The sequence below is a fragment of the Microchirus variegatus genome, assembly GCF_963457635.1.
Source record: "Microchirus variegatus genome assembly, chromosome: 20".
NCBI classification, from domain to species: domain Eukaryota; kingdom Metazoa; phylum Chordata; class Actinopteri; order Pleuronectiformes; family Soleidae; genus Microchirus; species Microchirus variegatus.
In genome coordinates, this window is record NC_139821.1 from 13765139 (window position 1) to 13782055 (window position 16917).

Genomic DNA, 16917 nt, shown 5'->3' on the forward strand with positions numbered 1-16917 from the left:
ACAATGCAGCAATGGAACTGGCAGGGAGGAAGTCTGGAGGACATAACATTTCAGTTACTTTTACTCATTTTGCGGTTCACAACCTTTTTATTTTAAGTGACTTGAAAACAGTTGTTCAGACAAAGATGCACTCTGCCTTTCTCACAGAACACATGGGCAAAGTAGCCTGTCGGGTTTCCCATAATTTTATACATCGGATTTGTCAAGGAAAAATTTGTCACACTGCTCATGTGGGGGGCTCAAAAAACGAATGTATCACATTATGATATGATACATTTGGCGTTATAGGGTTAAAGTGTCATATATGGTGCAGCTCCGTGAAAAGAAGTTTTGATTTACCTGCTGTCGCCCTGATTCTAACTTTAAACACAGTCCCGCGCTATTAGATGCACCAGAAGATTGAGCTGCGTATTATAAGAGGAGCGTTGCTCATGATGGTAGTGATCCAGTATGTTGACAAAAACACGGCCAATATTAGTTCTCGCAAATTGGTTCAGTATGATAGAGAAGGTTGCCCGGGAAAGTAATAAAGCTATGTGCAAAATTGCGCCGCTATCTGTGGTTATAAATAGTGGTAATCAGCAACTGTAAGAAAGAAAAAAAAAAAGAAGGTGAGTGCTAAAACAACAGCGGGCCTATCATTTAAGAGTTAATCGAAAAATAACAAGCTGCTCAGTGGAAGAAAATCCTTCGATCAGCAGTTTCCTAATGAACACCGAATAAAACGAGTCCCCTGGAAATAACAATAACACTCGTGTGCTATCAGCACGAGGCTGCTAATTCAACTGATACTATATTACCCAACGAGCAATTTAGCAAAAGCATCGCTTCCTTTGTCCATACGACTTAAAAAGAAGAGAAACTCAGAAGTGAAAAATGTGTCCAAAGAGTAGCAGTCTTTGTTTTTTAAAAGCACATAAGCCATCACACTTACTAATAATTTAAACATATCATAACTCGAACTTTATTGTTTACAGTCTCAATTACTATAGCAACACAGCAAAAAGTAAGTCAAATAATGTTTTCCATGTTCGCCTCATAGACCAGTGGTAGAATGATTATGTAGGAGCTGTTATGTTGCTTGTTCTTGTCGCGCTTCTTACTTGCAGGTATTTCACTTCTGGGTTAAACTATCACAGCAAAACTCATAAAATGTCATGGATACATACGTAATGATAATAATTCATTACAGTCAAACATTTGAATGAACAGAATGTTAAAAACACTACTTAATTCAATACGTAATGCGTTATCCGACTGCGTAACCACGGAGACCCCTCGGGCCTTCATACTTCTCCATCGTGGTGACTGATACACACTGCAATTTCCCTCCCGATTAGTAGGGGTCGCTACACAAGATTGTAGTGGCTAAAGTGAGCAATGGCGTCCGAGAGAGAAAGACTGTTGTTGTTGAAACAGTGGCCGTTTCTCACTTTTCTGTGTCATGGAACGCAGTTTTAAGATAATTTGAGGCGAGAAATTAGCCATTTAGAGTCTTAACATGTGCTGTGTGTGTTAAGATATGACGTGTTTATAATTTGGCACCGACGTTGTCAGCAGTGATCAGCTCCGCCTCTGTGGACGCTCGGTGCGCACTGTGGCCGGCACAGAGCAGCTTAGCTCGGCCTGTCCTGAGGACCAATCGCAGCTCCTGCCGTCTCCGTTGTACGAAAAATATTTCGTGCAGCCGGAGACGATGCAGAGTCTCTGCGTAACCTACGTAGAGCACTTTATGCAGGAGTATAAATTGGGCTTTAATGTTGACTTCCTGCGTGGCAACATGTAAAGGAAAAAACGTCACTTCTGGGGAAGCTGGGCTTCTGCATGATGATAGGAGGAACCGTCTGAAAGGCGGAACCAGTATTTGATTGACAGCGTTGCAGAAACATACACGACAGCGGAGCCTTTTCTGCCTCAAGTCTTTACGTTGATTTCGCGAGGGAAGTCGGTCAACAAATAGCAACTCGTTGTGTGGGCAATATAGCCCATTTTCGTTTGTACATAGAAACACTTTTATAGCGTTTCAGTGTTACATAAATATTGCGTTTTCCTTCTTCTAGTTGTTTGTTTATGGAGAATTAATGTATTAAAGGTGCATTATGTAATAAATCTAATGCAACTGGCCATAAAATCCTCCTCATATGTCACAGAGACTCAGGAATAATAACAACAATATAACAAACTGAACTCACCAACAACAACAGTACAGCCAAAATATTTGCATGAAACAAAATATTTTGCAGACTGCAAATCATGTTTATGTTTTGAAATCATGTTTTGGCATGTGGCGCCACCTACCGCCGTCTACCAATCACTGCAGTCAGTAGAGTCTCAGCTGCCGTGCAACCACGGGTTGCCAGTTACGTCAGAAAACGAAACCTAAAAGACCTCGGTATTTTGAATTTGAATGTAGTGACCGTTTTTGGCCACTTTCTTACATATGGCGCCTTTAATATTTGGGCCTGAAATGAGCTTCCCCTGTTTCAAAGACCAGCCTTCGCCACTGATCACTACCTATCCCAGACCAGAGAGTCTGTGTCTGTAAATGTTCCAAACCTTCAGGCGACACTTTGTATGCAGCCATCCGCAGCCCATTGTCGACTTTCTGAATGTGACTTTTGGGGATAATGGAATGCTCTTGCACTGCACGCTTTTTGAGCTTTTATCAGCCATCGCCAGCAAAGTGGAGCAGCTCGTGTGTGTGTGTGTGCATTGCACATGTTTTTTTGTAAATAACAGCTGGCTGTCACAAATTCGGACCAAAGGCTACATGTAATGGAAACTGCTATCAGCAGACTCGCTGCCGTTTTGATAAGAGCAAGTTCACGGCTTAGGGGGAATCTCTGTCTTTTCCTCTCATCATTTCACTGTTGTTCTGCACTTTTTCCCCACAGGTTATTCCATTTCCAGTCTTTTCTTTGCTCGCGCTCTTTCCGTTTCCCCGTCTCGATGTCTCTCTTTTCCCGATATATAAATATATATGTTTTTTTTTTTTTTTGGTCATTTTGCTCCCGTTTGATAGCGCCTCTCACCGCTCCACAGTATCGGTGCAATTCAATTGAGTGTGATTTATTGGCAGGAAATGGGAACAAGAAACAATACAGCACCATTGAAATGAATCCACATATTGCCTCTTGGATTTTTTTTTGTCCGCTCGTGATCTTTCCGTTCCTTCCTCGCTCGCTGAAGTGTAAGATTCAGTCTCGTGGCAGTGTATTGCGTTTATGTGTGTGTGTGTGTTATTTTGGGGCTTGAGGTGGAAGACAGCAGATGGGAGTTGTGTGTGAATTGCAGTCGACGCCTGTAGGGGAGCTGCGGGCAGTGTTTTTTTTTTTTAAACTACAACCATCACGCTAGTAAATAAATAAATAATGACTGTGTAATTCTCCGTGTTAAGTTTGTTGCATTTTTTTCAGTGAATTTAATTTATTCAAATTCAAGTTTGTTTTTCATGAATGCCACGCACCTTCGGTGCATACTGAAATATTGTCTTTGTCCGTTTGCCGCCTGTTTATTGCTCCCCGTTGCCTTTGGCTACTGTCAGTGTTAGTAATTCACACCTTCAGGCAGTTGTGTGTTTTCTTTTCCCTCTGTGTTTTTAAGAGCCCATTTCAGTCTGAAACCAAGGATATTCTTGGAAAGTGAAACATTTTTTTTTTTTTTTTTCCCCCTCCTTCAAAAATGTGTTTCCAGTTCATGATATCAGATTTTTGCATTTGGGATTAATCGTTTAAGGATGTGTGTTTGAGTGTGTTTAACCACCGTCTAAGACACGTGTCAAACTCAAGGCCCGGGGGCCAGATGTGGCCCTCCACGTCATTTTATGTGGCCCGTCTTTAAAATCTGTGTTAAAATAGGTCTACGCTGCGTTAAGGCGTGCGTTGACCATAAAATTTCCCACAATGCATGGCAATTGCGTTACCCGCAAAGTGACGGCATCACCATCGCGGACCGGGTTACATCTATAATGTATCATATTTGTAACTTGAATAAGTAATAAATACAGAAAGTTACCTTTATTTTACCTTATATTTGGTTACAGTTAGCCCATTTGGCCCTTTTAGGGTAACAATTATGCTGTTATGTGGTCCTCAGTGAAAATGAGTTTGACACCCCTGGTCTAAGACATTTCTAATCATTTATTTAAACCTTAGAACACAAAACATTTTGCCTTCTTTTTTCCATTACTATGTTTAAACGTATAGTATACAGAGGCTATAAGGGTCTCAAACTTGCGGCCCTCAAGTTGATTTCCTGTGGCCCACCACTTCATACCAAGTTATAATTTGTATTTCTGCATGTTTTTGAAGTCAAAGATTCATTTTACATCATAAATTGGTTTTATTTCTCAGTTATATATTGTTCCATGTGAAATATCGTCCAAAATATTGTTATTATTGCAATATGTTTTATATGAAAAGTTGGACCGTCTGACCAGACTCGATGCTCAGTGGCCCCCAGGTCATTTGAGTTTGAGAACCCTGGGCTATAGGAATGTGCAACATAGAGTGTCTTATCCTTTTTTTCCCCAGCACAACCTAGGCAATCTGATGAAAAAAACATGTTTATTTTCACCAACTATATCAACACACCTGAGCAAAAAGTACTCAAAATGTTTAAAATTGGATTGAATTCGTGAAATTTAGAAATGCATAAGAAGGCGGAAAAACCTATAAAGACCTATAATCACACAACCCACTATGTCCATATAAGGAGTTTTGTATTATTCCCCAAATTATTGTATTTTTGTTGACTACAAAAATCCAATTTATTGATCTTTTTTGGAGGCAAGAGTCATAGGAAGTGTTCAGTTTATTTATGGTCTGGTTAAACATAGTCATAATAACACAGGGATGCTGATGATGACATTTGCTGAGAATCCTGAAGTCGTGCATGTCCTCCTTATGCCATGCGGACACACATAGTTAGAGTACAAGTGCATAGGCATTATTATGTGCATTCGCCTACAGTGTACTTTTAGGTACTGCAGCATTTGTAGATGTATTCAATGGTATATATATATATATATATATATATTATTTGATCGGACAACATTCTCATAAGCTGTATTTCTAGTTTATGTATACCTCATGTCACAAATGTGCCACGGCACTGCATGCAAACCGTCCTCGTTCACAAATGAGAATAAATTCTGCACCGGCACATCAGAATTTAGTTTCAGTGGAGCTGCAGGTGTAGTTTCTCTCTGTTCTACTGTCTGCTTCATGTCAGGTTGTACTTACCACTGCCTCAATCAGTGTGTCTGCTTCCTTTTTTTTTTTGACAGCGTAGAGTCAGCCACTGTCTCTCTTGATCAGTGTCACAATTCATTTCCCTATTCTCTTGTCCCTTACCTGCCGCGTCTCATAGCATGATTATGAATATTTATCATGTGTTTTTCTTCCTTCCTTCTCTTCCGTCACCTCACCGTTCGATAGTCTTTGCTCTTTTTTTCTTACTTTCCCCTCCACCACACTGTTCTTTCAGTCTTTCTCTCTTGCTTGATAAGCCCTGTGTCTTGAGAGCTTGTCAGCTGTGTCGGGGATGTGGGTGAAGCCTGTCATTACATCTGTCCTCCTCCAAACTGCTCTCTGAATCTCACTAAGGACAACGACTGTAGTGCAGAGTCCACTGCATCCTCCCTCTCTTGCAGTGTGTGTGTGTGTGTGTGTGTGTGTGTTAGCCTGACTGTATTCTTGTGTTTTTTTTAATATATCTATCCTCCATCTTGGCAGAATCAATGTGGTCTGATAAGATAATTTAGTTGGACGTACAGTATATAACAGTATTGACTGTATGCCTAAAATACAGTACATGTCTGTGTATCTGCCCTTTAGTAAGAGTTACTTCAACCAAAGTAGATGATATTATCTGTCTGTCGTTTTGTTTGTGTTGTGGGGGAAACTGCAGTTCACCAACAGTTCAGTTGCTGAAAAACAAAGTTCCCTGCTCGGTCTCACATAAGGTCCAGCCTCAACTACTAGATACACAAACTCCCAGACAAACACGTCTGAAAGTCAATTTTGTGCAATTGACTGCCACTATTGACTTTCCTGATGCAATAAACCACACCCATATGGTATTTCTGCCTGCCAAAAAAATGCTAACAATAATCCCACATTGTTAGACAAAGAGCTGTGCGCTGCAGCACACGGGCAATTAAGCAACTTCATTGGCGCCATCATTTCAAAATGCCACTTGATCTACCTGTCTGTGTGTCACCGTTGCTGTCAGTGCAAATATTGTGTGCTAATTTTGTTCTTGTTAGACCATTTTTTTTTTAACTTCCCCTCATCTCCCTGTTCCCATCTGTCCTCCTTCTCTTTTCCTCTCCAGGCTTATCTGTAGTCAGATGATTACAAAGACCATGTCTGACAACTTGAAATGTGATAAATGACTTTGGCTCTCCCCGTCTCATCACGTGTGTGTGTGTGTGTGTTTCTCGCTCTTTCTCACTCTCTCCGTCTAGATGTATATCCAAACCACCACGCTGACTATCTCCCTCAGCCTGTCTGCCTCTGTGTCTCTGGGGATGCTCTACATGCCCAAAGTCTACATCATCCTCTTCCACCCCGAGCAGAACGTACCTAAGCGAAAACGCAGCTTCAAGGTGAGGACGAGTTGAGTATGCACAGTAAAATACACATTTCATGTACTCACTTTCTCCACCTTCCACCTTCCATATCTGACTTGGTCTGATTTTGTATAGCGGCTGGTGTAATATGCCAAAGCCTTACGAGATTGTTGTTGTTGTAGCAATGCCATAATTACCATATATAATTATTTTTCAATTTCTTTAATAGAATACTACTGAGCCTCAGACATGACATGGGAAAAATTGTGCGCACAAAACACTAATTTGTTCCCAAGAAATAGGTAAAATATGTGCATGAAATACTAATTTGTTCCCATGAAATAGGTGAAACGTTCTCACAGAATACTAATTTGTGCCCACGAAATAAACATTTGTTCCCATGAAATAGGTAAAACGTGAGCATGAATTTCTAATTTGTTCCCATGAAATCGGTGAAACGTTCGCACGGAATCCTAATTTGTGGCCACAAAATACTAATTTGGTCGAATGAAACAGGTAAAACATGCGCATTAAATACTAATTTGTTCCCATGAAATAAGTAAAATGTGCAAATTACTAAATTCATTCCCATGAAATTGGTAAAACTTGCACACAAAATATTAATTTGTGGGCACAAAACACTAATTAGTTCCCCCATAACAGGTTTAATGCACATCCATCCATCTTCTAACGCTTTATCGTCCAGGGTTGCAGGGGGCACTGTGCCGAAATCAGCTGATATAGTGCGATAGGTCGTTTTACTTATTTTGTGGGAACAAATTAGTATTTCGTGGGAACAAATTAGTATTTCGCGGGAACAAATTAGTATTTCTTAAGTACAAATTATTATTTCTTGAGTAAAAATTAGTATTTCTTGAGTACAAATTAGTATTTCATGGGAACAAATTAGTATTTTGCGGGAACAAATTAGTATTTCTAAAGTACAAATTAGTATTTTGTGGGAACAAATTAGTATTTCATGGGAACAAATTAGTATTTCTTGAGTACAAATTAGTATTTTGTGGGAACAAATTAGTATTTTGTGGGAACAAATTAGTTTTTCATGCACATGATTTACCTATTTTGTTGGAACGAATACATTTTATTTGGGGCTCCGTAGTATACCACCAGAAAGTACAGGTAATACTGTGCAGTATTACTGTAACAGGACCTTTTAAATCATGAAAATCGAAATATTGAACTTGAAGCCTTGAGCCATCCATGTGTCCGTTCTTTTTTTCCATGCTCCTTTTTGAATCCATGTATTTACAATGCATACATTTTGTCATGATGATTAATGCAGGCGATTGTGACGGCTGCCACCATGTCGGGGAAACTGGCTCAGAAGGGAGGAGACCGACCCAACGGCGAGGTGAAGACTGAACTATGTGAGAGCATGGAGACCAACAGTGAGTAAGAGAACACCAAGTTTTATAACTATACATATAATAAACTAATACAATAATAAGATATAGAGGTAATTAATGCACAAATGCCCACTTACTAACTGCATCACTCTGTCTTTATTCTTTATACAACAATTAAAAGCTTGTTTGGACTAGTGTGTCTATATAACAGTATGTGAAACTATGACACATACAATTATAGAATTGAAATACCGCATGCTGCTGCTGCTTCTTTACTCTCACAATCAAATTATTTACCCGTCCTCTCTGGAAAAGGGTAATATATTTACATTTCATCTTTAATTGCTTGTCAAATGCCAAAGAGACACGCAAACAAACATTTTCCTTGTGTACTTTTTATACTTTGATGTGAAGCGCGTCTTACTCAAAGTTCTGGATTTGCTTCATTTTTAATCAAAGTTGAAATTCAGAAATAATTTCACTATTTTTTTTTTTTTCTTTCTTAATTTGCATGTCAAAAACCATGGCAGTTGTGTGAAAGCATGTGTGAGTGTGTGTGTGTTTTATTCAGAGCTCTGAAGTTCTGTTGCATCCACTTCAAAGCTTTAGTTTGTCTTGAGTCGGTTCTCCAGCGACTGCCGTGTGACACACACTGTCGGTGTGTGTCAGGCTGTGGATCGCACGTGCATGCGCCGCTTTCTTTCTTTTTCAATCCAGCATGACCGTGTTTGTGTGTCAGTTGGCCTCCGCGGCTGCATTTGCACGTCTGTCTTTGTCCGTAATGAAATATGCCTCAGCATATTTACAGTCTAACTCATACTAAACCTGTGTCTGAGCTGTTTCGGACAAACACCAGGTCACAGTTCACTCATTTTGCCGATAGTTAAACTGCCAAACTAGCGCCTCATATACTTCACTTTTCAAAAAGTTTACACATTAATGAGTTCCACAAGATCCAGGCAACAATTTATTTATTCAGTGTGAACATCTTTTATCATTTGGCATTCTGTTCTTCGGAAAATCTCAATAAACAGCATTTTTTTTTTTTTGCAAGTCTGAAATAAATGGAAGAGAAATAAGAGTTATTTCTTTGATATTTATAGATTGTTTTCTTTTAAATCGAGGCTCTCTTTCCACTATTCTACCAGGGTGACAGCAAATAACAGGGAGAACAGGGGGAACAAAAGTGTCCGAGTGTAACATTAGTGCAGTTGGAAGCCTGCGGTTGCTGCAAAAACATTGACATTTTCCGTGGAATGCTTGAGGGAACACGAGACATAATGGGTTTGGCAAAAAAGTCTAACAACTCAGGTGGAGTGTAGTTGTGACACTGTTACATGACCATCTGTAGCAAAAATCTGTTCTCAACTGCACTTTCTTCTGTTTTTATCCCTGTTTTTCCACTCCATCCCTCCGACGTGTCTCCTTTTATATTTTGCATCTCCCCCCCCATCTCATTCCTGTGCTCATTTTCACTCCACTCCTCTTTTCTCACCCACACATTGTCACTCATTCCTTCTTTTCCCCATCGTCTTCCTCCTCCATGAATAAATCTTCTCTTCACACCTTCCTCGCCCTCCTCTCCTCTCCTCCCCAATCCCCCCCCCCTCACCCCTTCCATCTTGACTCAGTTTCATCAACTAAGACGACATATGTCAGCTACAGCAATCAGGCCATCTGAAAGGACAACTGAAGAGCGAGAAGGGGATTGGAAAGGAAACAGGGGCGTGTCTTGGGGCGGTGCCAGGTGAAGGAAGAAGCTCTCGTTTGACGCCGATTGTTTGGAAAAACTGATGGACAGGCGGAGCGCCCAATGGAATCCAAGCATGAGACATTTTGTGTTGTTCAGCATCAAACCACAGAGAGTTGGGACCACATCAACAGCCAGTCAGTGTGCCTGCTTTCCCGCTGTTCACAGCTCATCGGTCCTGCCATGAACTCACCTGTTTAAAAAGAGAAAAAAAAAAAAAGAAGAGACAACACGGAAAAAAAAAAAGACATAACTATAGGACACTGCGGTGGACAGTGTAACTATTAAACTCTACAAAAGTAAAACAAAAAAAGAAGAAGAAAAAAAACGACTTTAAAAAAAAAAAAGAAGAAAACACATGTACACATTATATCCAAAAGGACAAAGGTAGGGCCGGGAAAGAGATTTAACAGATTAAATTTTAAAAAAGATATTTAAAAAGAGAAATGTAAGAGAAAATCTATGAGATTCAAACATGTTTGTTGTTACTCTCTACTTGTAAGTATTTTTGTGGTTGTGACGATTTTTTCATTCTTTGTCTCACCGTTGTCTGATGGATCGCCCTTGCATAATGACATGAGTGTGTTTCCTCCTGCCGTCTCGGCTAACCGGGTCGTAGCCTTGGGTTGTGAACCTGTAAAATGCCATGGTTGAAGCATGCCAGTTTTTTATACAAATATGGAGATTTATTTATAATAAAGGAATGTTTTGCAAATGTGTAGATTGGTGCTGGTGCTTTTTAAAAAACCCCACAACGTGACTGCCGAGCGTTTCGGTTGTGATGTAACGCGGTACACGATGCATCAAACATCAAACATCCCGTGGTCATCCCATGCAAAAAACATATATTTCCATGAAAATGTTAGCACAGTTTGTTCTTGTTATTAATTTATGCCTTTGAAAGGCTCCTCCTTCCTCTGCAACTCTCTTTTCCCCATAATATACTGAAGTAGGAACATGCTGAGAAGGGTAGTGTAAGAAAGAAAGATGTATTTGTACACCTCCAGCAACCTACCAGATGTCCAACCTTGAAAAATACATGAGCGCTAAGAAGGAAATGGTAAACCGTATCAGTGAATCTGTTGGAGAAGATCAATCAATAATGCTGAAGGCAAAGTGATTTGACAAATTGCATAATTTAACAGGAGGATTGCGTGCCCCGACACACAGATGTCTGATGAAAAGGTATAAAAGTCTGCACTCACTCTTGTCGAGTTGTTATACTTTGCTTTCATGTTTGCAGCCTCTTCTCAAAAAAAACCCATAAAATGTTACCTTGATAACAGGTTAAATGGCCGTCGCACCGTTCCCATACATTTACAGGTACGAGTTCTGCAGCTGCCACTGTGCGTTTTCTCAACCGTGAAATCCCAACTGATATCCGACCTTATTTAATGGAAGCTTCACAGGAATGTGTGTTTCATGACCCAGAGGTCCATGGAACTACTCTGCAAGCCAAGTGCTATTTTTTACAGCCAAAAAAAACACCAGTGTTCTTCTGTGTAAGGAAGAACTTAAATAATAAATGCCCAAAAAACCTAAATGTATGTTAGTTTAGTGGGTTTGAGATACAATTCTGCTTATCCAAGGTCTGCCACGTGGCCAGCAGCTTAAGCAGAGAAGGCCAGACTTGACTTCCCTCTCTACGGCCACTTCGTCCAACGCTTCTGGGGGAATCCCGATGAGTTCCCTGGCCGTCTGAGAGACATAATCTCAGACAAGCCTGGACATAATCTGAGCCGTGCCTGGAACACCTCACTAGAGAGGTGTCCAGGAGGCATCCCAACCAGATGCCCGGGCTGCCTCATCTCCTCTCGATGCTGAGGAGCAGCGGTTCTACTCGGAGCCCCCCCCAAATGACCCTATCTTTAATGGAGAGCCCGGACACCCTGCGGATGAAACCCTTTTAAATCGATTGTATCTCATGCTTTTGGTCATTACCCACAGCTTGTGACGATAGATTGAGGTAGGAATGTCAATCGACCAGTAAATCGAGAGCCTGGTCTTTTGGTTCAGCTCCTTCTTCACCTTGACAGACCGATGCAGAGCCACACTGATCTGCCTGTTGATCTCCCTCTCCATTCTTCCCTCACTCGTGATTAAGAAGACCCTCCACCATTTTTTCGCTGAGGACTATGGTCTCGGATTTGGAGGTGCTGATTCTCATCTCAGTCAGTTAAAGATCTCGACTCGATGAAGCAAACAGTACCACATCATCTGCAAAAAGCTGAGACCCAGTCTTGAGTCCCCTCAAACACGCTGGATGCACCAAGATATTCTCTCCAGAAAAGTTCATAAATCGGCGATCATAGTCCAACCCTCACCCAAAATGGATCCAATCTAATGCTGGCAATGTGGACCAAGCTCTGACACCTACAGGGACCGAACGACCCTGATCTGTTATGATGTATCTTTATCTATAAAAGAGCAGTGGATAGCAGTCTTTTTGATGTCACTGTTTGTAATTGTTTGTAATTGGGTGAAACAACGTAGTCCAAATAACAGAAAAGTCTTGCTGTTGTTAGCCATAGACTGCAGATATCGGAGTAAGTAGGACAGTAGTAGCAGTTAGCCATCACAGAGGAGCAGCGGTTCTACCTGGAGCCCCTCCTAAATGACCAAGCTTCTTGCACTATCTCTGAGGGAGAGCCCAGACACCCCTGCAGAGGAAACCCATTTAAACCTCTTGTATCAGTGATCTCATTCTTGTTAGCCATAGACTGTAGATATTGTAGCAGTTACCCATCATAGGGTTGACTCTACATGCTGATGTTTGCAAATTAGCACGAAAGCTCAACAAAGACCAAATCATTTGAACCAATTTTTCAGATACTGAATTGCCTTATTTCTGGTAATCCATCTCATAATAGTAAAAAAACAACCTCGAGGTGGCACTAGAGGAAATGTCAGAGTATCACCAAAGTCATGAGGATTCATTCTTGACAGTATGGACCATCTTACAGATTAGTGTTGGCACAGTTAAATGCCATGTTACTATCCTGAACTGATTACTCTTTTTATTGCAATTAGTTGGTCTGACTTGTCTTTCTGAAGCTGACGGCAGTACCTCTGTTTGTCCGACTTAACAAAGGCTTAGTTAGCTGTCTAGGGATCTATGAAGGCTTTTTCTGCAAGACACCTATGTGTCATCACCTGTGCAAATCTGTCAGAACGTCACCCAACGTTTTTTTTGGGGGGGAAGAAAACCAGATGGTGGACATGTCATGACCTTGTTGAATTATACAGCTGGTTAATGTACAGGGTGGATTTGGTTTGATTAATGAACAGTGAATCAATTACAGGGCACAACTGTGGATAACTGATGATCGGTCAACCCTGACCCATTTTATTTAATTTTAATTAATTTCATTCAGTAGGATATTTTATTTATATTTAGTAAGTAATTAAGTTATGAAAATATATAACTTAATGAAAAAGGAATGCATTCAGAATCACAAATTGAGCCTGATTGGAAAAGTCAGAATGTATTTACAATGTCAATTTTAATTGACATTGTAAGTTTCCATCATGGTACAGTACAGTATGGTTTGGAACAGTAACACCCTGGGTCAGGCTCGTTTTTTTGGATTGAGAACAGTACCTTTGCTTGGTAGGCAGGGTGTGCGCTGACAACATAGCGGACGACAAAGTAGCGGACGACAACGAAGCGGACGACAACGTAGCGGACGACAACGTAGCGGACGACAACGTAGCGGACGACAACGTAGCGGACGACAACGTAGCGGACGACAACGTAGCGGACGACAACGTAGTTTCAAAAAGACGTCAAGCTTTGTATGAGAATAGACTGCCGGTCACATGGGAGTGGCGCTTTTCAAAATAACCAAACTTAAACTTAATAAACTGCATTGTAATTAAAATAAAAGCAATTAAAGGCATTTTTATGAGCAATCTGATTGAATACAATCTTTTATAAATGAGTCAATAAAGCGGTCACAGTAAATCAAACATATTTTTTTCATAACTGACAATAGGTCAACCCCCATCGCAGCGTTCCCTGGAGAAGATGTCTGCTCTTTTAATGGCTTGACCTTGGCTTTGAATTATGTGCTTCCTGAAGGTGAACTGCTTAAGCATTTCTCCATTGGGACCTTGTTAGGTAAAGAGCACTGAATGGCCATTTCCAATTAGAGAAATCGGTGCTTTTACTGCACCAGCTGAAACGCTGGTTTAACAGCTGGAGGAAAAAAAACAACTCCGTTTTCTTGCCGTTTTCTCTCGCCTACGAAAAGATTATTTCTTCCATCTTTGTATTTCACTTTATCATAATCCTTTGACACTGGTCATTAATTTATTTTGCAAACTATCTACCTTGAGCACTACAGGACACGTTTTCCAACAGAGACAGTAATCTATGTCGTCTTCAGCCCACTGATCCGATGACCAGACTGTTGCTAGTAATGCCACTGAAACAGAAGACGGTGGGTGGCTAAAGAAAACTGCTCTCTTCACAAAATCATCATCTCTTCCCACTCAAAATAGAAGTGTTTGTGTGTGTGTGTGTGTGTGTGAGGGACTAGTGTGTGTTGCAAGCGAAATAAAACAGATGGTCCACCACTTTGTGTCTGTGTGGATGGAGAGTTTAAGCTTTGATGCAAACAGGGCTGATCAGCTTGTCGGACGTGGTTACCATGGTATCCAGAGCCGGTGTCAGAGCCAGTCAAAAGGTCCTGATTTTTGCTCATATTCTTCAAGCGTCTCAGAATCCCCATTAAGACTCACACTGACAGTTCAAGTAGGAGTTTGAAAATAAATGGAGCCGTAGGAGCGAGTAATGTATAAAAGTTTGGTGCTCGCAGCATCAGTCGGAGAACACTGACATTAGTATTAATGACGCTGTAAAATGACAGCTCACAAATGTTATCTTAATGTTAGAGCAAAGAAAAGCACTTTTCTTCTACATTTGTTGATGTGCTTTTTTTTTTTTGAAAGACCACAATGTGACTTTTTAAATATCACTTTTTCTGTAGCCACACAGTATTTCAGTATGTAAAAAAAAAAAAAAAAGATTTGACATTTTATTATTTAAAATAAGCTTTGGTTTGCATCATCAAAATATAATAACTCAAAAGCAATGTCTTCTTGTGACAACACCTTTATGTTCATCAAATGTCACGTATGTCACATTGAGTGGCTTGATATGCAAATTCTAAACTAAACTAAAGCATGGCAACACAACCGAAACGCACTAGGACATTGCTTTGGCAGGTACACAATTAACAATTTAATTGTATAATACTAAAAATGTACTACTTATTAGTCACTTATTACATGTTGTATTTTTGGTGTCCATTGGCGGTCCAAGTTTTTCAGGTGTAGCCCCCCCCCTGTGTGTGCGTGCGTGCCTGCGTGCCTGCTTGCGTGCCTGCGTGCGTGCGTGCGTGTTGGAGGTTGTGTTCACTTCCAGTCACTGCTCTATCTGAGCATGTGTGCCCAGTTGTTACTGTCAGGCCTTGTCGTGTGTGTGTGTGTGTGTGTGTGTGTGTGAGTGTGAGAGAGAGAGAGAGAGAGAATATGAACACACCCCGGTGAGGAGACGAAACACCTGGGAGAAAATGGCAACAACATAAATGTCTCACCTGTCAATCAAGCACTCCTCCACACTGTCGTGGTGAGGAGGAGGAGGAGGAGGCGGCGAACAAGGCTGCCATCCCCTTAATGAGGAAGGCCTCCATTGGGAAGTTAAGTGTTTTGGAATGGAACAGTGATTTTAGGGGATAAACAAAATACAAAAAAAAGGTGTTAAAAAAGCCTGCGTCTCTGTCTTTTAAGGTTTTGCAGGCAGCATGTGAAACCTCCCAGCCGAGACTTTATTGTAATTAGCTCTGTCAGATGGCCAGTGCCAGGGGAAGCTATTACCTTAAATAGACTCACCACTGATACGGTCTCGCTTCCTACAGATGTTTGCATGCCTGTTGAAGGCACAGCTGGCTGCTGCCGGTGTGGGCAACTTTCCACTTCCGTGAGTCTGACTAGCGATGCGGAATTAAAATAGATAAATTGGAAGTTTCGTAATGAAACCGCGTGTAAGACACGGAGCTCAGTGGCACATGCGGTCACCAAACTGCGTCATGAAAAATATAAGCGCACGGAATAATACAAAGGTGGGCATTAAGTGTTGTGTGGAGTTATTTGAGGTAAGGATTAATCTGTTCATAGACTAAACTTGCATCTTGTATCCCATATCTCATGGAATTCAATTAAGTTGACTGTGGTTTTGCAGAGGAGGGAATTTAATAGTCTGTCATGGCTCATTTCATACAGCAAGTTTCTAATGTTGTTAAAGTGATGGTGGACATGGTGTCCACCATGTTGGGTGCACTCTATCTGACAAAAACAGCAGCGAGAGGGAGAACGGTCACGTCAGAGAAAAGTGTTTGGACGGGGTAGAGTTGAGCTTGAACGCAGAATGTGATTGAAAATTAATATCGTTATTTGTTGTGTGTCTCTTTATGGCTGTACCTAATATAGATGGTGTCCTATAGGAACTAAAGATAGAAACTAGCCGATGGCTACGATCTGACATATTTACAACTGGATTACAAATTAATCCCATTTACCAACTTCCGCTGCACACGGCACCATCAAAAATGAGCCAGCAGCTTTACACGGGTTGCAGTTCATCAACATGTGATGCAGCCAAATTCAAAGTCAATGAGCAGCTTCACTCGACGCCTCCACCGTGTGACTGCAGAGCGAGGTAGAATAACAATGACCGTGTGTGTGTGGGTGTGTGTGTGTGTGTGTGTGTGTGTGTGTCTGTGTGTGTGTGCGTGTGCGCGCGCACGTGCATCCAGTCTCTGAAAAAGCATATGTTGTTCCACACTGTGTTTGTGTGGTGTGTGAATGCATGCAGTACAAACAAGATGATTCAGGTCTGCCAGCGTTGAAACATGACTCACAGGATGAGAATCGCATCCGAGAGCCAGCAGTGTGTTTTTCCTCTCTAACGGAGAACAGTCAGGCCGCAGTTAAGCTGTTGCATTTATTCACGCCATGAACTGAGAAACTTTGATCGTTCGGATAGATAGATAGATAGATAGATAGATAGATAGATAGATAGATAGATAGATAGATAGATAGATAGATAGATAGATAGAGCTCAGCCTCTAATGCCATGTTTCCATCATTGTCGATCAAGGACGGTATGGTTTGGAACGGTAAAGCCCTGGATCATGCTTGCATTTGGACTGAGAACAGTACCT

At 41.0% G+C, this 16917-nt stretch overlaps 1 protein-coding gene across 1 annotated transcript in view; it reads left to right on the forward strand.

Annotated features, from left to right (window-relative positions):
• Positions 1 to 9741, forward strand: part of grm8a (glutamate receptor, metabotropic 8a) — a gene marked incomplete at its 5' end in the record, with an annotated part of 251993 nt that extends 242252 nt beyond the window's left edge. The window contains 3 exons of the mRNA XM_083906612.1: positions 6470 to 6610; positions 7878 to 7983; positions 9573 to 9741. Coding sequence (XP_083762738.1) covers positions 6470 to 6610; positions 7878 to 7983; positions 9573 to 9622 — 297 coding nt within the window. The 3' untranslated portion in view covers positions 9623 to 9741. The remainder of the gene's footprint in view (positions 1 to 6469; positions 6611 to 7877; positions 7984 to 9572) is intronic.
• Between the last annotated feature and the right edge of the window lie 7176 nt (positions 9742 to 16917).